General features: G+C 47.7%; 1 protein-coding gene across 1 annotated transcript in view; it reads right to left on the bottom strand.

Annotated features, from left to right (window-relative positions):
- Window positions 1–811: 811 nt before the first annotated feature.
- The window catches only part of ADCY9 (adenylate cyclase 9), a 123,623-nt gene continuing 100,786 nt past the window's right edge, over window positions 812–23,648 (bottom strand). The window contains exons 8-11 of the mRNA XM_047714480.1: window positions 20,412–20,571; window positions 19,307–19,455; window positions 16,651–16,692; window positions 812–11,566 (exon numbers count right to left, since the gene is read on the bottom strand). Coding sequence (XP_047570436.1) covers window positions 10,378–11,566; window positions 16,651–16,692; window positions 19,307–19,455; window positions 20,412–20,571 — 1,540 coding nt within the window. The 3' untranslated portion in view covers window positions 812–10,377. The remainder of the gene's footprint in view (window positions 11,567–16,650; window positions 16,693–19,306; window positions 19,456–20,411; window positions 20,572–23,648) is intronic.

The raw sequence follows: 23,648 nt of genomic DNA on the forward strand, positions 1-23,648 counted from the left end.
ACAACACCAGCTAAAAACAGTCAGACTCAGAGCTGACAAGTACACACCTAACAGTCGGCCCAGGGAAGCTGACCCAACCACACTTGGAAAGAGCTTTCTATGACTCCGGGCGCCTCAGCTTGTGTTTCCAGCCTATTCTTACAACCCAGGGAATTGGCAGTCACACTTCCAAGTGAAAAGATTGGGAAACTGGGCCAGTGAATAAATGCTTACTTTGGATCTGTACTATTGATTTAAAAAAAAAAAATCACTGGAAAAAATGAGCCCTTTTCTTCCATTTTTGCTCAAAGCAGTCCAAAGAAAACAAGTTTTGGTTCACTCCTGTCTGTGAGCTCAGCTCGATGTCGAACAAACTCTGGAGAAGTCACAGAGAAAGCTTGCACCAGACATGCCGTGGTGTGTCCTGTGATTCAGAGGGGTGGCACCTTCCCCTCCGAGTGAGGAGAGACACTCCCGGGGAGGGCACACTTCTTTGCTCTTTCTCTACGTGCCTGTCTGCACACATTCCTGCCCGAAGAGAGGCGCCAATGAACCCGCTAATCCCGACGCTGGCATTTGAGGCCCTGGGAACTTGCAGCCACACTGTGTGTTCCTGACACGTGGACTCAGCTAGGGAGCACTGACGGTGCCTGCAGCACCTTCTCCCCCCTCCCACCCCTACGGCCTGTGTGGTGCGTGCACACACGCGGGTAAGTTCTGTGAGTCCAGTTTCAGGATTCCTGCAGATAAGCTCACTTTCTGATTGATAATTTCTATGAAGCACGTTTTCTGTTTGAAATTGTGCCAAGCCCGGAATAAACAAACGACAAAACAGAGTTAATTATACTGTATTTTGAATTATTTTCCCAGCCTTCTCCATGTCTAGTGTGAAGTTTTCTCTAATACAGGCCAACAGTTGAGCATACAACAGATTACAAGGTCTGTAGGAATGAATTAAAGATAATGTGCTTCTATCTATATACAGATATAGCTTGGTATCTCACAGATACAATTCTTCCTGGTTTTGGTGGTTGACAAAGCATAAGCAGTTTCTTAGGTATCTAGTTATTATTTACAGTTAGGCTCCTTCCCTTTAACTGAAAACAGTCTTCGAGTTCCCCTCTCATCGGTGCTTTTGTCTGTCAGAAGAGAGAAGAAGGGAGTGAATGTGTTCAGAGGGGACCAAAGAAAGAGCCACAAGCAGTTTCTAGAAAACTGGATTAAAAAGAAAGCTATCCATGCTTTTGGAACGGAAAGATTATTAGAATCTGGGATTTCTTTCTGCATTTCATGACAAGCAAGAAGCAAAGCTCATGCGTATGAGGCTCTCCGTCAGCACGTGTGGAAGAAGGCATACGTTTTGGGTGAACGTATGACCACCCACAGGTCAAAAGGCTGCTTGAACAAACCCCTGTCGCCCCTCCACAGTGACTCACCACCATGAACGGGGAGCTTATGCCCGGGGAACCCGTCAGGACAAAGCTGGAAGGGGCGATGTTGGCGCGTGGGGTTCCATTAGGACCTGTGTGCCTCACAGAACTAATTTTGGTGTAAGGATCACTGCATGGATTGAGACGGTTGGAAGCTGATTTTAGTAACTGGATCATCTCAGGGACGGCTCATCCTAAAATGCTGTCCATTACAGGTCGTGAAATTGACACAGGATTTCCAAGAGGATGTTAAGGCTTTGGGTTTTTCACTGGATGCTCATCCTTGTGTTGTGACTGGTGCTTTGTTGGTTGCTGTATCGTGAAGAGGGTGCACCTGGACGCCCTGCCTGGTGCACCCTGATGGCTTATGACACACCTGCAGCTGTGGCACTTGAGGGTCGAAGAGGTGGCAAAGGGCTGTGTGGGATCCAAGACCTGCTGTACCGGGTCACGGACGCTGGTGAACTGCTCTTTGTTGACATCCATTTCTCTGGGCGTCCCCGGATGGTCCTCTGTTCTGTCCCTGACCTCCCCCAAGTCCAAGGACAGCTTTGGGGATCCCAGGATACTGGGGTTTGGTGGGGTTCTCTGAGAGTCAGGCTTGCTGCTGCCCAGGATGGCCCTCGAATATCCACTTTGTGAGCTCAGTTTAGACTCGCAATTCTCAGCTCGCTGCTCTGGCAGCTTCTTGGAGCTAAAACCAGAAGGGTCTTGCAGATTATTTCCTGAAGGGTGGTGGGTGCCACAGGCTTCACCTAGGACCTTGTGACAGTTTATGCGAGGGGCTTGGAGCATTGGAAGGTGGGCCAGTGTGTGAGGTACCGATGTGTGGGGGGGGGCGGAGTGTGACAAGCACGACATGAAGGATGCCAGAGTTCACCAAGAAGACAAGGAGGCAGCAGGAGGCTTGGTGCAGTGTAGGTGCTTAGAGATTGTCTTCTTGCATGGCAGAGGAACTAGGGGAAGGGTGGCCATTCTGTTCCTCACTGCCCAACTGTCTGAGGGCACATGAGACGTTCACACTGGCCTGGCTGTGCTCCTGCTAAAAGACATCGAAAGGGCGGCTGCTGTGGGCACTGATGACAGAGGCACTGATGACAGAGGGAGGCGGTGGCAGGAGCCACCAGTTGGGAAGGCAGGTAGACTCTCTGGGAATTTGAGTAACGATCAGATAGTGGGTTCTCTAGAACACGTTAGGTTTGGTCTCACAGCACACAGATCTGTGCCTCCTGTCATTCTGCCGACAAAACGGGCAGCTGAAGAAGGAGATGAGGAAGTTTGGAGAGGAGATACTGAAAGCGTTGAGGTGACCCCTTGTTTTGGCTACGCAAGAAACGTGAATGGAAGAATTTGGATTATGATGTGATCGGTGCAATCAATTTACTTTGTCTCATTAGAAATATTTTAGGGATAAGGATGCTTTTATCTTAAATTATCTGGACGACTGCTTCAAATCCCCCCCCCTCCTGCAACAAACACACATAGTTTTATCTTATCTTGTTAGGTTTAAATTGAACTAATTTCTTGGAAGTTCATGTAAATTACATTTTTCAACATTAAAAACAAACAAACAAACAAATCCAAATGCTCTCCCGGTATCATGGTAGATTAAAGTGCTTCAGAAGTCTACAGAAGTCCTTGACTGAAATTTCTAAGAAAGTACAACACAACATGCAATTAATAATAGAAACAGGAGATTGGGACAATATTCAGCCATATTCTTCTGTGTTAAATGAAAATTCCAAACATATCTGTGACGCCTCAGAAGCCTTCTCTTGAGGAGGAAGAGGTAACATTCTGGCAAACCAAAATTACCAAAGAAAAGTTCCACCAACCCAGCACACAAGACTTGCCACTAAAAATTAAACTACTGGCTTCCTCAGTCCTTTGTGAATAGCCAACAAAGTCCACTTTTTACCCAGGAGCCCCAAATGGGAGGAAATTGCAATTACATTCTATGATACTTCAAGTTAAACAGCTGAGTTATACTTTTCTTTCCCTCTAATAGTTCCCTGAAACACTAGAAATGTACAGATGTATGATAAAGGTGTTTTTAAAATGACCTAACATTATACATATAAAGAATTTATTGTGTGGTTAACAGTTGCAGGGAGGAACCTGATTTTGTGTTAAAGGTACGCGATCTGTTTCTGTTCCATTTGCAGGAGGACAGGACAGCAACATAACCTGCGCTTTCCACAGATCTTTCTGAAGGCACGGACAAGTTGCAAACTTTGCGTTCCCATGGCGCTCTTGGTTAGCACACAGACACCAGTCCATGCAGTCCCTGGAACAATTTCGAAATGTCTCCATTCTAGGCGCACACTAGGTGATAGCTTAAATACTCCACATTTAATTCAAGTAGCCAGTCTTACAAAAAAGAAGGGGAGAGGGAGAGAAGGGAAGATTTATTTTACCTTGTTGGGTGCTTGGGGACCTGGTGTCTAATTTCACCATTTAATTGCACGATGACCCACTCCACCACCCGGATTCTTTGTTCTTTCCTGGCAAGGAAGGGGGAGGCCATGACAGGCAGTCACGTGGACTTGGCAGCACGCTCCAGGGTCCAGCTCTGCAGCCAGGAACTGTGGGCAGCAACCAGGTGGACTGGGGCAACCCCCTCAGCTATGCTCTGTGATCTGTTGTACAGAAAAAACACCTCTGCCTATCCACATAGGTGAGGCATCCTGAAGACCAAAGGGGTCCCCTGTGTTTTGAGTTCCTTCGTGGAAAGCTGTAACGGGAAACTGCTTGACGGGCACAGACATGTTTGCCTAGGTGAGAACTGAATGTAGAGGCCAAAGGGTTAGCTTCTTTCAATCAGTAAAACAGCAGCTCGCTGTGTTGTTGTAGGGTTATCTGTACTCCTGAAGTTAGACAGTGAGGACGGCATATGGCATGGAACTGAAACCTACTTGGGAGGTCAAAGAGGGCAGTGGAAGGGGGTGGGAAGCAGGTAGAGTGGAGGCACCTGTGTCCTTGGAGAGGCATGGCTGTCCATGAGGTGGGGCTGGCTGGTCGTTGTGGGAGGCCTCCCAAGAGGCCAGTGTTGGAGACCCGAGAGGCTGGAAGCTGGGGAGAACGTGAATGGAGATCTTTCCAGGGAAGGGCGAGGTGAGCTGTGAGGTTGGCCTTGGGCACACTGTGTCACTAGGGAGTCAGTCCCGCAAGTGTGCAGGTGTGCAGCTCTTCCCTTTCCCATTCTGCTTCCTTTTCCCAGGATCATGTGGACAAATCCAAACAATGCCTCCTTTCTGACACCATTCGCTGGCCTTCCAACCTACGTGGCAAGAATTTTCTTTGCTGAGAAGGGCAAGAAAGTCAGAGAAAGATGAAGACAAGAGAGAGCAATTTGTTCAGAAGAGTGTCCCCTGCCAGAAGCCGCTGCCTTGCCTGGTGACAGGGCCCAGGGCAGAGATGGGATGGGCAGAGACCTCTGGCCCCCCGCTCCCTCCCAGTTACTTCTCTCAGTGTGGTGCTATTTCAGAGAGGCTCCCTCCAGCCAAGTCAGTTCAAGCCAGTGCCTTGTTCTGAGACCCTCATGCTGGGGCTCCACCTGCCGTCTGGAGAGGATGGTTTTAAAAATAAAACAGATGATTTCATGGGTTGTACTTGGAGTAGCTGCTTTCCCCGTGAGGGATCAACATGATACGGGTGCAAGCTGTTTTCTCTGCTTCTCACGCGTTGCTCTTTCTTCAAAGTCTGAACGCTCCTTACGACCATGAGTACAAAAATCACCTTTTTGTTTATGGATGACTCTGAGAACCCACTGCGTAAGAACGTCAGCAAGGAGAGGCTGTCGCTGTGCCAGCTCAGCTACCTGGAAGTGCCCTTCCGTTTACTGAAGAATTCGCAGCGGGAAAGCAACAGGAGAAGCAGTGTCTCTAATCACGGCTGTTGTTGGAATATACTCCAGCCTCACAACAACTTGAATGGTCCAAAGAAAGGGACATTTGGCATTATTTGGCACATCGTTGTCGCTCAGCAAATACTGGCTGAGTGTTCATCTGTTGGGAAGACTCTAACTTTACGAAACTGTGAAGTCCTTTGAGTGGCTCCTTGAATATACTTAAACAGAACTCAAACATAATACACGAAAATATCATTTGCTTGGGAATGCATATGCAAACAAACCAGCATTAACATGGTGAGACATATTTCCAATAGAGTCCGGAAATGCTTGGGAACCTTGCCTGCAGAGAGTTACAATAGAAAAATCAGCATTCCTTAGTCGTTGCAGATTGGGGGCACCTTATCTGAATCTGGGGACTCCTGAAATTGTATGCAACATTAAGATGGTTTATTTTTGTTGTGTATGTGTGTGTGTGTGTTTGTTTTCTGGAGAGAAGAGACACAACTGTCATCAAATTATCAAAGGCTCCGTGAGTTAAGAAAGGTTAAGATCACTGTTTTCAATGACTGAGATTTCAGGAGGCGCTGGACTCTTGATACACAACCACTTAATTTGCTTCTCCTTCTGGCGTCCAGGCCCAACAGGAACAGGGAGAATTCCCCAAACTTACGTTACTCTAATATATAGTGACAACTCTTTGGAGTCATGTAATTAAAAATAATAATTTTCACGTAGGAACTATATAAAAATAGACACTTGGGGAGGATTTTAATTTACACATATAAGGTGTGCAAGTGTGTACCTTTCTTAATCGCTTCCTCTTACCTCTTCCCCACTTAGCTTTCTTTACCTGGCCCTTGGGATCTATTCCAGGTGGGCCACAAGGAGATTCCCCACAGAAGAGAAAAGTAACCACATGCAAGAGAGAAATCACAAAAGCTAAGATCTGAGTCTCACTGCAAAATTCTTTCGTGAATGCCAAGTCTTCAAAAGTCCCCAGGGTATCCCTCCTAGTAGAGACCCACCTTCTCACATGACCTTCAGTGCAGCACAGACCATGACTCTCTAACCTCCAGAAAGGTTCCTAGGGCGTGGAAGGGAAGGACACCCACGTCAACCAGTAGGGCCCTCATAGGCGCCATGTTCCAGCAGAGAACAACCTAGAAGCTTGATCCCTCTTTAGGGGATGAACAAGGATGAGGGACCATATCTTCACCTCCCTCTGCTGAGTCTTCAAGAGGGTCCTGTGCTCTGAAGTTGCTGACAAATACTGCAGTCACCAGGAAAGACTTCATTGGGGAGAAGGCACTATACCCCAACAGCTCTACAGTTTTGCTTCGGATCTGGAGGTGTTGTGAACGCCCAAGATGTGTACAAACAGCATGTATGGTTTCTGGGAAGAGGCTCTATGACTTTAAATGGATTCTGAGATGGGTGTGTGACTTCCCCTGATGTGGACACCCCCAGGAACTTTGTGAGGACAGGCTGTGTAGCTGTGTCCTTTCAGAAAACCGCCTTCATTTTCTTGGTCAATTCCTTCCCCTAAGGTCTTGCAGGAAAAACTATATCGAAGGCCTAATAAAATAGGGATATCATTGCAAGCCAAACTTGTCCTGCGACTTGCTTTTTATTTTTGTTAAAGTTCCATATAAAAATAAAATTTTTCAACTGAAGTTAACTGTAGCAAATATGTCCATTAGACAAAAAGAAACCACATACATAAATAGGATAGTTCTGTTTTTTTTTTGTTTTTTTAGTCATCTTGTTTTTAAAGTCATAATGTGAAAGAAAGGTAAATCTTCTTATTTCCAGCCACAAATCTCAGGGAATAAGGAATGCCCTAATTTCTGAAGTGCAAACTGATCTTTTCAACGAGGAAATACCAGGCATCAAATATTTAGATTTTAGAATATTTTAATATCCATTTCTTGAGTGGATGCATTCTGAAATAATTAGAATTAACAGTTTAAAAAGAGCAGAGTGAAGAAAAGATGGAAAATGCAAACAGTTGGTTCTCGTCAATTTAATTTCAGGTTCTAGGCATGATGTGATTTTCTGAAACAACCAGCCAAAAACCGCTTACCTCAAAAATCTAGAAATGCAGACGCAGACAGATCTTTGGAAACTACACATTGTTACAGTCCACGTGGCGGGAAGCACGCGGCCCTCTGGCTCTCAGTGTCGTGTGCAAATGCGCAGGTGCTGCCTTCGAGAGCAGTCAGTGTTAATGGAGTCGCGTGCAGGTGTTGCATAATCAGTGTGACTCTTCAAGCTACTTAAGGGCTTCATAACTGATGCTCTACATTTGTTTGCACTGGATAAAATTAGGTGTGCTTGTTTATATATATATACATATACATATACATATATGTGTATATATACGTGTGTATAATTCGATCTGACTTGGGGCCAAGAAGAAAACAGCAATTGCAACTCAAAGCGGCTATTTACACACATTCAGTTCTGAAGTATTGCTTCCTGACCTAAGTTTTTAAGAGGTATTGCCTCTGTGAAGAGCATGTCCGTCGTACTGACAGCACTTGAACCACTGCTCAGGGGCCTGTCCTCAGGGACTCTGTTCAGGGCCAGCGGAGCTGGAGGCACGGCATTTCCGCGGCACAGATTCTGTGGTCCTGCATTGAGGTATGCTTCAGGGCAGGGAACTGGGAAAGACCCAAGCCACGTAGTGGCTCAGCGAGAACATCTGTACTGGTGATTTAGGAAGGCTTGGGGTGTTGTGTTGTTTTGTTTTTTTAAAGACAATTTGGAATTCTGGATGAGCCAACCATCAAAGGCTCCGATGTGCACACTGCTGGACCAGATCACCAGGCGTTCAGACCCTCTCCCTGAGGTCCGCGGCTTCCCAGGGCCGGGAATCACAAACACTTTTGCAGGAAGGGAAGGGAAAAGAGAATGTACAGGGGAGGAAGCATGTGCAGAGATGAACCTTGTGGAACAGCAGAGACACAGGCGGCCCATCGGCAACCACCTGGCCCCGTCACTGCCAGAGCTACAGAGCCTGAGGGCAGAGGCCAGAAGGAGAGCCCCACACTCCAGTACATGCCTTAACACTGATGGGAGAAGCCTCTAACATGCCCACAGTCCCTATGGACAAGGACGGTGTCGGGTAGTGTTTTAAAATAAAAATAAAAATAAAAACTCTGTGGTTTCTTAGAAGAATACATTCTTTAGAAGCAAGAGGTATTGTCACACCATCCTTCCTCCAGCATTGGAAGACCAACAAACTGACAATAAAGCCTGAAGGAAGATCTTAGTTACTGAGAATGCCTCGACTCCCTGGGACGTCAAGATCCTGGCTATGGCTGCATTGTTGGGAGGCCACTCCATGTGTGTTCCCCCGCCCTGGGCAGCTGGCCCATCAGAATCCATATTTCCTGATCCCAGAAATGGCAGATTCTAGATGAATTTGGGGAGGGGGGAGACTGATAATGTGACTTGATGTAGATGTGACATTATACAAAGATCGAGCAGCGAAAAGAAAATGCACAGGGTATGCCGGTGAAGACCTTAAACAGAGAAGGAGCTAGTTCTCAAACTATCCTGTGAACCGTATGCTCGAGTCACCTTGAAAGTAACTTTGCCGATGACAGGGCAACATGGGCCTGAGTTCAATTCCATGTACATTCCGGACTCAATGTGGCCAAACGTCCTCACAGGCAGGATCAGCAACAAATAACCACAAGTGATTTCCCTTAGGTTTTTTCTACTTGTCCTGGGTTGACACCTCGTGCATGCGGCTGATTCTGTCTCTACACACAGCAAGAGAAAGCCGGTGAAAGAGGGCTGGGATTCACCAGGTTCAAGACTGCTGCACACAGGCCCTGCACAAGCCAAGAGTGGGAAAGGATGAGGAACTTCTCGGGTGTATACAAGCCAAAGCCACTGGCACTGCCTGCCCACCACTGCGCTTGGCCCAGACCTCCTGCCTCAAGTGGGGCAGGGCTCTGCCTCAATCCCTGCAGTGGGGAGGCCCCAAGGGCACAGATCCGCAGCCCACGGGACAGAAGTGGCAGTGCCCATAAGGTTTCAGAACCACGGCTGAGAGCATCTCTGTCCCAGGGCCATCCCAGGGCACGCTGGCCAGGCCTGGTCAGACCTTGCTCAGCCCCTGTGTGGAGTGGTGGCCCAGAGCGGCCAAAGCACTAACAGACATCTTCTCATGCTTCCGCTGTGCCCCCTGCAGACCCCCTCTCCCCAACCCAGTCTATGTCCCTTTGCCGGAAGGACCTGGCTGCTCCTCCCCCAAGACACACATTCCCTGATAAATAAATAAATAAATAAATGCAACCCTCAGACATTTATTTTGAGTTTCCCTCTCCGAGGATTCAGCTTCAAAGACAAACCCCTTTGCTCCCAGCTGGAAGACCCCTCGGTGTCCAGGGCAGAATGAAACACGGCTTCTAAATACCTTGGACCTGGGTTCACGAGCTCTGCTCCTGGCTAGCATCTGCAATCTTGGCCTGCACGGGGAGGAAGCCCTGACAGCCCGAGGCCCCAGGTGCTCTGGAAGGCGCAGGTTGGGGGTAGTGCGTGGGCCGTCCTGGCTGGCGGCTGCTTGCAGCCCACGGCCCCCCACCTCCCCTCACAGTGAGTTACTGGCACTTGATCTCAGATTCATGAATGAAAGTGTGTGCGTGTACATGTTTACACAGAAAGGTCAGGTCACTGGAAAACACTAGCATGTATACAAGAAAAAAACGCAAAAACATTGTACTAGCAAAAACAAAACAAAACCCCAAACTGCCTTGTGAGAAAAAGCAATAAAATGATATCTTAACCACAGCTTTTGTTTAAAAAGTCCAGCAATACCCCATGCCACGATCTCCACGGGCCGCCTCTGTCCCCGGACGCGAGGCCGCGGTCAGCCCCTGAAGGCACTTGTTCTCCACGCTGCTGACTGTCACACCCAGGGGATGGGGCTCCAGGGGAGAAAAAGCAGAGAGACGGATGTGCGTGGTGCACGCAGACGTCAGGGCAACGACCACGAGGTGCTGCGCCCGGCGACGGAGGCTGTGGTGCTCAGGACACACAGCAGGCGAATACAAACTCAACTGTTTCGAGGAACAGAGCACCGTGGCAGCGACGGGCGCTGTGTCACACGCTCTTGGAAATGTTGAGCCTGGTGAGTTCGCTGGCTTCTTCCACGCCCACTTCTTCACAGTCGCTTTTCTCTATGGCTTTGCCAAATCGAGACCTCTCTTCGGGTTTGACGGGCTCCTTCCACGGCCTGTTAGAGGACAGGTGAGCGTCCTTGGCCTGCATGTTGTTTTCAGAACCCAGAGACGTCTTGTCCGCATTCTGTACAGAAGGCACCAGGTTGGCGATCTCGTCCGTGGGAGACCGCCCGATGCTGCCGTCCACCTGGACTCGGATGTCTGGGGAGATGGACAGCTGGTGCTGCGGCACGGCCCCGCTGTCCATGCACTTTGGGTACAAGTAGGTCTTCATCTGGCCCTTGCCCTTCACATTCACTGTCCCCCGGTAGTCGAAGTCGTAGCCCATCTTGCTCAGGACACGGTAGCTCTCCTCACTCACCTGGATGCGGCACTCCACCCCTGTGCTGTCCATCCTGCTGGCGATGTTGACAGTGTCGCCCCAGATGTCATATAGCAGCTTGGTGGTGCCGATGACCCCTGCTGTGAGTGGCCCATGGTTGAAGCCGACCCTGAGCTTGAAGTTGAACCACAGCATGTTGCTGTTGAAGTCGTCCACCACACGCATCATCTCCTTGGCAAACTCGAACAGGACCTGCAGGTGCTCCTGTGGGTGGCCACCGTCCTGGCACTGGGCGCCATTCAGCCCCGATGCAGCCATGTATGTGGCCCCAATGGTCTTGATCTTCTCGATGCTGCTGTAGCCTGGCCTGCTCAGGAGCTCGTCAAAATCCCCAATGAGCTCGTTAAGGACCCGGTAGCACTCCTTGCCCCCCTCGTAGTTCTCCTCGTAGAACTCACTGAAGTTGACGATGCTGGCGAAGATGACGCCTCCACTGTCGTGGTTCTTGGAGTAGGTCTGGGAGACCTTCAGCTGCTCAGCCACGTGGTAGGGGATGATGTTCCTTAGCAGCCAGTCGGCTTGGTCCCTCATGCTCTGGATCTTGGTGCGGTGAAGGTCTGCCTCCACGTCCCCATGGTAGTGCAGGCGGTAGCTGACCTCGAATTCTCGATTCAGGAACCAGACCAACAAGAGCAGGAGAAAGAAGACCAGAACCACCTCCTGGCCAATCAGGCTGGCTGTTCCGCCACCATGAGGCAAGGAACTATTGCACGGATTCCCCTCAGAACTGGAGAGCAAAGAGAAGAGAAAGGACGTACCTTCTTAAGTGCATCTTTTAAGGAAGAGGTTGCTGCTCAGGGCTTGCAGGTTGTGAAACAGACCAGCTACCTAGCCTCTGCACCAAGTTCTGTGGAGTTCAACTTGTCAGCGACCTGCAGCCACAAAGCTACCCGATGCCGTTTTGGCTGGCTGAAGGGGTGCCGGATAAGACTGATTTTTGTAACTGATTTCTAAGTAACTACTTGGCGACTGCTTTTTCAGGAGCTGTTAGCTCTTTGAAATTTAAAAATCTTTTCATTTCCAACAACCTTCTATTTCAAAAATTCGGAACACTATAGGAAAGTTAAGAGACTAGTAATACGTTTGTACACCCTTCTCCTGGATTCAACAATGGCTGACATTTGGCTGCTTTGCTCCTTCCCTCTGTTAGCACACACACGTGCACACACAGCCTTCCTGCTGAACATTATGATATCATGACACTTAGATCCTGAATATTTCAGTCCCTATCTCCTCAGAATAAGGACATGTCCCTATGTAACCATACTAGCTCTGAAAGATGTGTAATTTTACAAAGAATTAGTGTAAATTCTATATTGTCTACTTGTATAAAAGTCCACGAATGTACCATTACCCTCTGGTAGGTTAGTTTTGTTTTGTCAAAGTCATTTAAGACAATGTTAACATTTTTACAAATAATAGGTGTACTTTTTTTTTTTTTTTTAAAGTAGACTCTGGACCCAGCATGGAGTTCCATGCATGATTGAACTCACAACCCTGAGATCAAGACCTGAACTGAGATCAAGAGTCGGATGCTTAACTGACTGCCCCAATATGTATAAAGAGTAGCACCTTGTGAGAAATTCAAACAGCATAAACAGTAGTATAAAATAAGTATCTTTCCTGTGGGAAAGTTGTGGTTTTCTTGTGGGTTGCAAGAAACTCTAATACATGCATGTACTGTAACAATCAGTTCCAACCCTGGGCATTTGGGCTGTGCCCATCCCTCACCCCCAGGGAACACCACTGTGCCGACCCTGTGCATAGGAGGGAGTTGGTCTGCGGGATAAACTACCAGAGTTGGAACTGCTGAGTCACGTCGACCACTGCACATCCATGATTCCAGTAAAAATTTGCACATTGCCCCTCTCATTTCTGTTCCCTCCAGTAACAGCCTGCTTCTGGGGGGTAGGGGGCCCTTTCCAGAGTTGGACAGTGCTGACCAGCAATAGCTGTGACTGAAGATTAGCACAAACGCAGTCCCTTGGTAAGCTTCTTTTTTACAGCTAATTTCTCCACTCAATAGTACTACATTTTCATCAGAAGAAATTTACGGGAAAATGTAGAGAGAAGAAAAGTTTCCTCCACTATTGACCATCCAGAGGCCATCACTGTTAACAAGCGTTGGGTTTACTTCTTGTCTTTCTTCTGTTTACAAAGCTGTGACTGCTCTGTTCATATAAATTCTGGGCCCTGATGTGCTTCTAAAGCACATAGAATGGGCTTCTAGATTTTACGTGGCAATGGGTCGAGTCACTGTATAAATTATATATAAAATGGATGGATCCTTGGTTTCGGTATCTCCATGGCACCAAAAACTCAATTCTGTAATCAGAGCATTGAATACGTTTTCCTGTTGCCGGTGACCTAAGGACATTATAAAAAACAATGAACTTGACCAATCTGGCCATAATGGTCCTCTATGAAGTACAGTCACAAAGCCCAGGCCTTGGAGTAAGAATCCCAGGACTCTGTCCCAGCTGGACCACTGCAGAGTTCTGGAACCCTGGGCAAGATTTCTAGGTCTCGACTTCCTCACATGTAAACTGAAGATGGGCTAGAGTATCGCTAAGTCCCTACTGGCGTCAGATTCTGTGCAGAAGACTCATTAACATAGCAGGTCTGAGGCTGCCATCCAGAGAAAGGCCTACTGGCAAGAGTGCCTGAGGCTGGCCTCAGGATCTTGGATCTGGGGAGGTAGGTTCCCACTGTGTCTAGAGTGTGCCTTCCTTCTGAGCATCTGGAATTTTGGTCCCTGCAGCAGAGATGCCTATGTGACCGGCCTCTAATAAAAACCCTGGGTATAGAGTCTCTGATGGGCTCCCTGGTGGACACCATGTCACCTGCAGTGTCCAAGCTCACTGCTGGAGGAATTCAGGGCATCCTGGACTACGCCACAGGGACCGGAGTCTCGAAAGCTGGCACCTGGTTTCCTCTGGACCCTACCTCATGTACCTTTACTCGCTGCCAATTTTGCTTTGTGTCCTCTCACTGTGACAAATCACAGCCATGAATACGACTCTGGGTGGAGTCCTGAATCCTAGTGAATTCCCACTACTAGGGGTGGTCTTTGGGACCCCTGCCATAAGTTCCATAACTCGTCCCCTGTGAGCTAGAACCAAAAAATGCCTCCATACAGTAAGACACAGTACACTTACCTATTCTTCTGTCATTGAATCAAATGGCAATACATATCACAAATCTCAAGTACTAAACAATTAACTATTCTAGATGACTGAAACAGATTTGTGTCCAGCCTTACATGCCTTCTAACTCGCTTGAGAGTAGGGAGAGAATCTGCAAGAGGAGGCAGTAAGTCTTCTCTTGGGTGAGCCCATCTTGTTGGATGAGGAGGGAACTTTCTTTCTATTTCTCCAAAGTGGTAACATCAAGGAACCTCCCCCTTTATGCGTAGACATCACAAAGGCTTAACGTCATCTTAACAGTCCAATCAGACTTTGCAGCCCTGTGGCAGAAATGGGTGCTGTATCTGGCTTTCCCCAAGCAGGCTGCTGCTCCTGCTTTCCTCACTGTAGCATGGCCTGACTCTGGAGAGGGAAACAGGCCAGATCCTCTGGACAGAGGAAGGGAATTATGGAACATAGGCCAGTGTGAGACAGAAAGGGAAACAGACTGTGATGTCTGTTTTCATCTTGTTTAAAAGGGGAATCCCAATACACAGATTTACACTTAGTGCCAAGGGGCTGCCACACAACAGAGATCTGGAACAAGTAGGAAAGAGAATCACTTCCCATCAATAACCGGTATTTCTCTTTCCACTACAGAAGGAACAAAGATGGTGGTCTCATTCCTAAATTCAAATAGCAAAGGTCAGTTCCAAAAAGAGGAACTTTATGAGACTAAATGCAAGAGTCAATTTATGGCTTGACAGTTGGACATTAAGTCATAATTGGAAGTTAGAGTAAAATATAGTACAATTCATTATCATGGAAAAGAGGGATTAAAACAAAAAAACAGAAAACAAAGATCACTTATAGTCCTAACCTTAGTTAACCAAGCTTAACATGGAATTTGTTAACATTTTGGTATATTTCAGTGCCATTTAATTAAAATCTATGCCTACAGATGTGAGGCTGGGGAAGTCACCACGCTGGGACACAGAGGGTACTTCTCGGGTCCCTATTTTCTTGGTCCAAGTGGCAGTTAATGGGGTGTGCTCACTTGTGAAAATTCACTGAGCTGTGTTCTTATATCTGGACACTTTTATGTGCACATGTTATATATTCATCAATAAGAAAGTTTACTTTAAAAAAAAGCCAAGTGTTTTATTTTAAATACTATAGTTGTGATCATCATAGAAACACATTTGCATTCTGCCTTTGTTCCATACTTTAAATCTCCTTCCCAGTGTCTATGTGTCCACAGAGATTTGATTTTTTAATTGTAGAAACAGAAAAAAAGTCATTCATCACTCTTTACCAGATCATAACTATGACATATCTTACATTTTTTCCATCTATATAATGAACTGCCTACCTCCAAGACAAACGCAATTTCACATGAGAAGCATTTTTCTTATCCCTGCATCATAACAGCGGTAATATTTAAGCATCTGACCACAATTTAATTCATTTCTTTTTATTGGCAACTGAAGTTGCTGATGAACTTTCAGTGTCATCATTCATTGTGATCAGTATTTTGGGGTAGGTGGTCTTTATCATATGCTGAATTATCCCCTCGGTAGAGAAGCAAAAATAGAATTATTAGGTCAAAGGCTATGAACATTTTTGCAGATCATCAAATTACTTTCCAAAACTATGTGCCATTCAGAAAAGTACTGAGGCCTGGCAGGAAGAGCGTGCCTGGCAGTGAGGGAGGCCAGGGTTCAAACCCTGCTGATCACTAGCTGTGTGACCACAGGCAGCTTCCTTAACTTCTCTGAACTTCAGCTTCCTCATCTGGAAAATGGGGACAAAGTCACCTAATGTGTCAAGTTATTGTGAGAAATAAACCACATGTTATAAGTGCCTGGTAGCTTAATAAAATAAATCCCCACCCGGGGATGAACGCACCAGCCCTTGCCTGTGCTGGGTAATCACAATCTAACATCCTGAAGGTAAAAGACCAAAAGGATTTGATAGTAATTTAAATGTGCAATGATTTCGGTAATAACATATTTAGCTTCTCCCTACATTTCCTCTTGTCAGTTTTTTTCCCTTTATTTATGCAGGTCTTGATCAGCTCTTCATGTAATGGCCCACAGGTACTTTTCTCCGCCGCTCCGATTCCCCACACCCCCCACCAATGTGTCGATCAGTCTTTTACTTTTGTGCGTGCGTGGTTCTATTTATTGTTTGTAAGACTGGAAAGTTGTCTCTGTCTTAGAGGCCTGCAAACCAATTCCGTTTTTTCTAGATTTATATGCAGTTTTATATAATTTAATATTTGTTTCTGACTCCTCAGCTTATATAAATTTTAGTTTGATGTTTACAGTAAAGGAAGGGTCTAGCATTTATTATTTCAAATTTCTAGTTAGTAATTTCAAAATATTTTAGGGAATTAAAATATGTACTTTCTTAGATTTGAGATATTCCCTGCATAACATGCTGATGTCGTATACGAAATTCAGCCCAATCTAGTATGTTCTTAACCACCATTCATTTTCTAAATAAGGTATTGTAACTATGAGCTAGTATTTCAACAAGTAGGTATTTTCCACTTATTCTTTTAAGAATTACATAGAATTCTTTTTATCCAAGATACAAATGCTTTTTAGGAAGCTGAGAAGGACACAGTGCTCATACAATCACCCCTGTTTGTTCAGATACAGGCATGAAATTAAAAGCTTACCTGAAATTCTGTCCTGCATCAAGGTGTGAAATTACTATGGAACTGAAATTAAAATGCAGAAAAATATTATAAAAAGCAAAGAAGGAGTTAAATAAAACGATACAGTAGAATTTAAAAAACAATTTCCCTTTTTTTTTTTAATGTGAAGATCAAGTCAGACAACTAAGGATAGTTAATTCTTTATTATAATTTGATATCCTGTGTGAATTAAAAATCAGAGCAGAGACAGTGACGCAGCCAACAGGACCTCATATCAGGGAGGGAGGCACCATCTCCAGAGAGCAAAACCAAACAAGAAGTCTCGAAGGCATTTGTGTGACATGAGGACTTTCCCACGCAGTCCTGCAGGCTAGAAACCAGTCGTGATCAACAGCGATGCCCACTGACAGGACTGATTTAGAAAGGAACTGCTAGAGACGCTAGCTGACCTCAGAGGCTGGACTTTGCCCATCGTGTGCCCAAAGCAATCGAATCCCCATTGTGGGGCATGGAAACCACACACAATAAAGAATTCTCTCGGTGTCGGGGCAGGACCCGTGACATGCGGTACGCTTCCCACACACCTCACGGCTTCTTCTGGGGTCCTCTTGCACCAGCATCCTCCCAGATCAGTAAGTCGGCCTCATGCCCTGACACTTCCCAGTCTACTAGGATCCATCTGCCCCGCTCATTGCAAAGGGGGACCTTACAAAGCTTCTGCAAGCAGCTCCCCTGGGCAGCAGAGGTGAGGGGATGGCTCAGAGAGGCTTTTAGCATCACAGGGGGTGTTAGATGACTTCACGGGGAAAGGGGAGAAAGCAAGAGCTACAGCATTGACGCTGTTCTGAGGCCGTATGCATTTTCTCTCCCTACCCAGGCATGACTGTGACACTGTTCCTCTCCAAGTGTGTACAGCCCTTCTTTTATTTCCAAGTCCCTCTGCGAGGCTCGCCTGGTTCTCAGAAGTCCTCTCCCCTACACAGGGGGCCTCTTTGTGTTTGTGTTCATCCCTCCCCATGCATCCTACCCTGTGAGGATCAGCAGGGACAGCAGGGTGGGTGGGCTCAAAGGATTCTGTGAGCAGGGAGAAGTACTACGGGAAGGGGAGATTCAGCTGCAGCCCAAGACCTGCTCTTTGAATTCTGGACAAAGGTGATAGAATTGGTCCCTCATCACTCTGGTTCCTCCAGATCCATGTGGAAAACCCCCAGACTAGTGACTGAATGACACTTGAGTAGCTGAGGGACATCTGTCATGGTTCTTTTAAAAGGTTAAAAGGCAGACTGATGAATCCCATGCTCTTGGGAAAGAGCCTCATAATGACCCTAATTCCAGATGGCCATACCTTCAGGAAGGGAAAATCACGCTTTGTTCTTCTTAAAGTAATTTAACTATTCATTCAAATTTCCTTTCAAATGCTGAATGACAGTTCTGCTTAAAATACCCTTCTGATCTTAATTTGCAGAAAACTTGAATGTCTTTAAGGTTATCCTTATTTCATTACGTCTAACTGAGGAGAAGGTTGCTTACTTTGTCCATTACCAACTGCTGCTTTGGAAATACCCAAAGATACTCTATGGAGCTTTAATATTTGATACTATGACAAACTGGATCATCTTCTACTTCAGAACTTATTAAAGCAATGGTTCTCAGCAATAGTAATGCCATTCCTGGGGGCATTTTGAAAATGTTGGGGCTCCTTCTGGTTGTCATAATAGTTTGAGGAGCCAGGAATGTTCAATGTCCTGCAAGGCACAATGAGGGAATGCCCTGTGTCACTCTGAAATATCTCACTAGCCTAAACCCATGGTAATTATAAAAAAGCAGTTAACATGTTCTAATAGGTAAATGTTTTTATAAGTAATTACCAAAAAAAGGTCCAATATTTAGGATGTTTTAAATATAGCACATATTACAGTCATCCTATATATTCTCATTTTTTGTAGCATGATAGTAAGAACCGCTCCTGTTCCTTGGGGCCTTTCCTGCAGACCCCTGCTTCTCCCACGCCATCCCATCTACGCCTTGGCATCTCCCAGTGATGAGGTTTTGAAGGCCATTTGAATACCAGAGACTGAAAGTATATTTCAATATGTGGAACGACTTCAAGATTTCCAGGTACTAGTCATTACTCCGTTTCACACCATGCCACACATGTCACAACAGTGAGTCGGTATTCATAAATAAGGCCCAGGCCACTACCGAGAGCCTTACCTCCTCACTTCCTCTCCTTCAGCAACCTGCAAACTGTCTGGTTGAATTACCCTTACTCAAATGAAGTTAGAACCAGCTTCCTCTTTGCCTTCTTGGGTCTCCCTATATCTCTACTCCTTCACTTTCTTGATCATCTCGTATGAAAAGGCTTCTGGTCCTACTTCTCTGTCATAAGTAAGTTCAAGCATGAGTCTACTGCACTACGTCCCAGGCAGGGGTCACCTGGGGATGTCTATATGCAAATACATATTATGTCATGAAAAACTATTTTCTTTTGCATATTAGTCTTCGGACTTTTCATGAGGATGTTGGCATTGTATATGTTGAAAGTTACATCATGTTGTGACAGTATCTGGGAGGGCAGAGGGAGAGGGCATTGGCACAGATGTGAAAAACAAGTGAGGTCAGGAAAGGTGTCCCAGCCAGCGAGGACAACAGATGCAGAGCACAGTGGCGGACCTACCTGTCAGGGCACAGAGAGATGCAGAGCAGGAGCAGGGGCCCTGCCCCGACGACTGTGGCTAAGGAGGACCTCATCCAGGAGCTGAGCTGGCAGAAGTTACAGTAGTGCACGACGGTGATCAGGACGGCTGAACCCATGAACACGGTGACCTGCAACGAGGGGCTGGCGCAGTTAGTGACCCATCCTGCCCTCGCTGTGCAGGCTCCGTGCCTCACTTCCAGCTGAGCATGCTGACATCAAAAGATTCACTCACTTATCTTTCTTTTGATATAAAAATACCACGGATATTGCAAAGTATCTGGCCGTTTCAGGGACAGATCATAAATCATTGGGTTAATCACCCAGGGCTTTAGGCAGCAAGCTCGCACTGGCACTAAAACTCTCCTCCAGATGTGTGTAGACTGTGCACGTCATTCCAGAGGAGAGGGAAGGTAGGCCCCCTATCTCAATGCTGCCACCGTGGAAGTGGTTACCTTTACAAAGCCTTCCTTCAGGCATCCTGCTACCTGCCCGCGGAAATGTCACTTGGCGTTAAAGTATCAAATGCAGTCAGCCCGCCTGGCAGCTCACATTACTCCCACTTTCACCAAAAACAGAACTTTCCACAAGGGTATTAACTCAGTCTTTGTGGGGTTTAACTCGGAATCTCCTTCTCTGATCAATAGCAGCGGGCCCAGATGCCAGTCACCTAGCTGTGCCAGCTCGATAGGTAAGCACCGTATCTTGTCTGGAAACATGGGGCAGACACTGCTTTGTAAAAATGCATGGGAAAATACCTGGTTTGGAGCTCGGTAAGCAGCAGGTGAGGCTGGAGAGGGCACATGGGAGCTGGGCAGGGCAGCATCGTACCCACCTCTCCCTGACCATGGTCAGTGATACACTCGAGCGTCTAGACGGGTCACGTGCTACCCTCCCTGCCTACTCCTCTGTCTCAGGCAAGACTTTTAAGAAGACAAGCTCAAGGTGGTGACAAAGAATTTGTACCTCTTTAAAGGCCTATATTTAAATTGTCCCAAGTCATCAAGCCTATTAAAAAAAAAAAAAAAAAAAAAAGATGAGGGAGTCCTGAAGAGCCCAGAAACAAAGTCACTGGGCCTTTACTTACGTGTATGTTTGTCTCAAATTCAGAGGTGACGTGTGAATAAACCGCAAGAGCAGGGAGTGACACCAGGATGGCCCCAATGAAATGGCGTGGGAGCCAGCCAGCTATCCACTCCAGCAGGCGCTTTGTACAAGCCATCACGTCCTCCAGGAAAAACACCATCCTGGGATGAGGAGGGAGAAAGGAAAAATGGGGTGTCTGTGGACAGGTCAGCCTGCTGGGGAAGTTGAGGGCGGGAGACTCACCAACTCTCACCTGTGTGGCCGCAGGGCGTGTGGGGGCCGGTGGAGCCCCCCGCCCCTGCCCCACTTTAGGTCGGCGGCAAGTACGTGGGGCTTGCTCAGCTCATCATACCTTACTTTAAGGCCATCTGCTGCATACTGACAACGCGTGTTTGTACAAAGCCAAGCATGAGCTTCTGCGGGTCTCAAAGTCAATGTGAGAACTGGGCATGCAAATGTTACCAGGCCCCTCAGAGGCCACTCTTGCTGTCACAGCTGCTGAGGCCCTTTGGAGGCATCTGGGAATCTGGCAGGGCCTTTTGGTTGTTACAGGGACTGTGACAAGGGGTGTGGCCAGCTCCTGGTGGGCAGGAGCCAGGGATGGAGGGGGCGGTGTGCACCAAGACACACAGGACAGCCACATGCCCTCTAGACACCCACAGATGAGCGAGCCCTGCTGCCAATGACCTCAGCCCAGAGTCTCGTCGTGTCTCGGTGCCGCTAACACACACTGATCTTCCAGGAGTGAACCACTATGTGAAGTGCCCGATGCTTTGGGGCCTCAGCAAGGCTCACTCAGCATTTCAGAAATCACGCCACAGGCAGCAACCCAGTGCTTGTGCACACCGCAAGCGGTCCTCATCTGGAGCCGTCTCATTTGTGCAACTGTGCGCATGAGGACAAAGCCGACGACTCTGCTCGGATTTCCCCAGTGGCGGTGTCCTGGCAAAAATGAGGTGCAGCACTACAGATTTTATTTTAAATTGCTCTCTTGCTCTCTCTCCTTCACATTGGGAGTGACAGCATTTCATCGACTCCTCCTGAAGTCGCGTGCGTAAGTAGGCTGTATTTCAGGATCGTCACGTGGCTATCACAAAATAATTACCATAAAGGGGGAAAAAGTGCGTGGGGCTGAGAAGCGCTGTTCAGAAGGAAGAACAGTGTGGCTAAGGGAGGGGCCCTGGGGTCAGCAGGGGCCAGTAACTGGATGCCAGCAGCAAGAGATGGAAGAAGGGGTAACATGGTTCAGCTGGGCAGAGACCCAGACACACAGACCTTCTCTGAAGCCAGGCCTCAGGCAGAGGAGAAGGGACAGGCGCACTGTCCCCACCTCTGGAAGTGACAGGAGCTGCCACTGAGCTTCAACGGCACAAGTTCCCCTCAAGGGTGGTCACCACACACCCAGGTGCCTGCACCTTCCGTCCTCGACACCCGCAGTGCAGCGACCACTGGCTACAAATGCGTGATCACCAGGAAGAAACCGTGGATCTCAGCCATTTTCCACATGGAACCAGGTCCTGTCTGACCCTTTCAGGGCCTGGATGGTTCTGGCCTCCTGACACTTAACAGATAATGGAGTCCTGGGAATACTTCCAAGAATAACCACAAATATGCTCAAAGGCAGAATACATAAGCCCCATGAGGAGACAGAGGAAGCCAAGTTCCAACAGGGAGAAGGCAGGACTGGGAGGCCCCTATGAAGGTCTCCAGGACGGCAGAGCTCTGAGGATGAGACCCACTGTTCCCACACCTGCCTGGGCTCAGCACAAAATGAGGGAGGTGAAGGGATGGGCTGCGAGTCAAGATGCACGAAGGCCTCTGGAGGAGGGGCAGCTGCAGAACCAGCCCCCCAGGGCACCCGAGTACTCTGCACCATAGATTCCTGTTGACCTGGGATCCTACATATGCCCTCCACATGGTGACAGGGAGCTCTGTCTCGTTCCCAGCCCCTCCCAGGCTTTGATGATTTGGGCGAAGTGAACTTTTAGAGTCACACCAGCGATCACTCAGGAGCGGCTGCCACCTCATTTGGAAGGTGCTGGCTGAGCACGTGGGTGTGACACGGCGGCACACACCTGGGTGCGTGTCTCTGTGGCCTGGAGCGCTCTGTAGTCTCCAGACTGGCGTTAGCCCAGACTCTGTAGAAGTGGGTCCAAAGGAACAGGGAACAGTGGTGTAAAGGGCTTTTGAAAAAGGTATGGAGACAATGCTAGTCTCTGAGAGAGCAGGAGTCTTATCTAGCTGTAGGCCCTGTGTCAGACGGAAACCTAGACCCAGAGAAGGGAGAGTGGGCATGAGGAGACTCACTGCCCAGGGGTGCCGGGTTTTCTTTGGGTGATAGAAATGTTCTAAAATTACACGGTAATGTCTGCGCAACTCTGTAGGTTTACTAGGAATCACTGAACTGTATACTTGCAAGAGTGTATTTCCTGTATGTGAATTAGATCACAATAAGGCTGATTTTAAAAAGGAAAAGACAAACTAGGGGCCTGAAGATGCCTTGGTTTGGATTCCCCAGAAGCAGAGTTGATTTGAGAGTGGGTCCCAGGCAGCTCAGCAAGGGTTGTAGAGCCGAGACTCGAGGCTCAGACCCACAGGGAAGGCTGTGTTACAAGGAGACCTATGCTGGACACCACGCAGCTCAATCCTGGTAGGAAATTTGGGTAAACAGCGAGGACACACCCTGCAGTTATCTCAACCTGGAAGAGGCACAGGAGTCAAGTGTGAAACCTTTGGCGACCAGAAAAGACCCTCTGCAAAGAGCCACAGGCGTGGGAGCAGGGATGGGGGAATGGGGGGGAAGGCAATCCAGCCCATATAGTTCAAAGTTGGGAGGGGAGGGGGGGACTAGCGTTCAGAAGTCACAGGGCAGACCAGGGTTGTTGTTTCCTATTCTGGGGTGTTGGGGAAGGGAGGCAGAAACTCGAGGTCAGTGCCCTTCTCCCCATTTCTGTTTCACCTCCAAATTCCGGAGGCAATCACCAGCAGGACTGCCTGTTGAGATGGACAGGGCTGGACAGAGGAGGTGGTCACTGTGCCCAGGAGGTATATGGGGGTGGGGGTGTTGCACATGTGAATGGAGTATCTTGTGCATTCACACTTAGTCAGAAGTACTCAGAGCAGCTGTGAGCTTCCCTGGGTACTGGGCTGAGTGGATCGTGAGGGCCTACCTTCCCTGAGGGGTCCCCACTGTCTAGCCAGACCTTCTGTCCACTTCTAAATGGGTTGCTGGTCTATT

This window comes from Lutra lutra, chromosome 18 (genome assembly GCF_902655055.1).
Source record: "Lutra lutra chromosome 18, mLutLut1.2, whole genome shotgun sequence".
In the NCBI taxonomy this organism is placed as follows: Eukaryota; Metazoa; Chordata; class Mammalia; order Carnivora; family Mustelidae; genus Lutra; species Lutra lutra.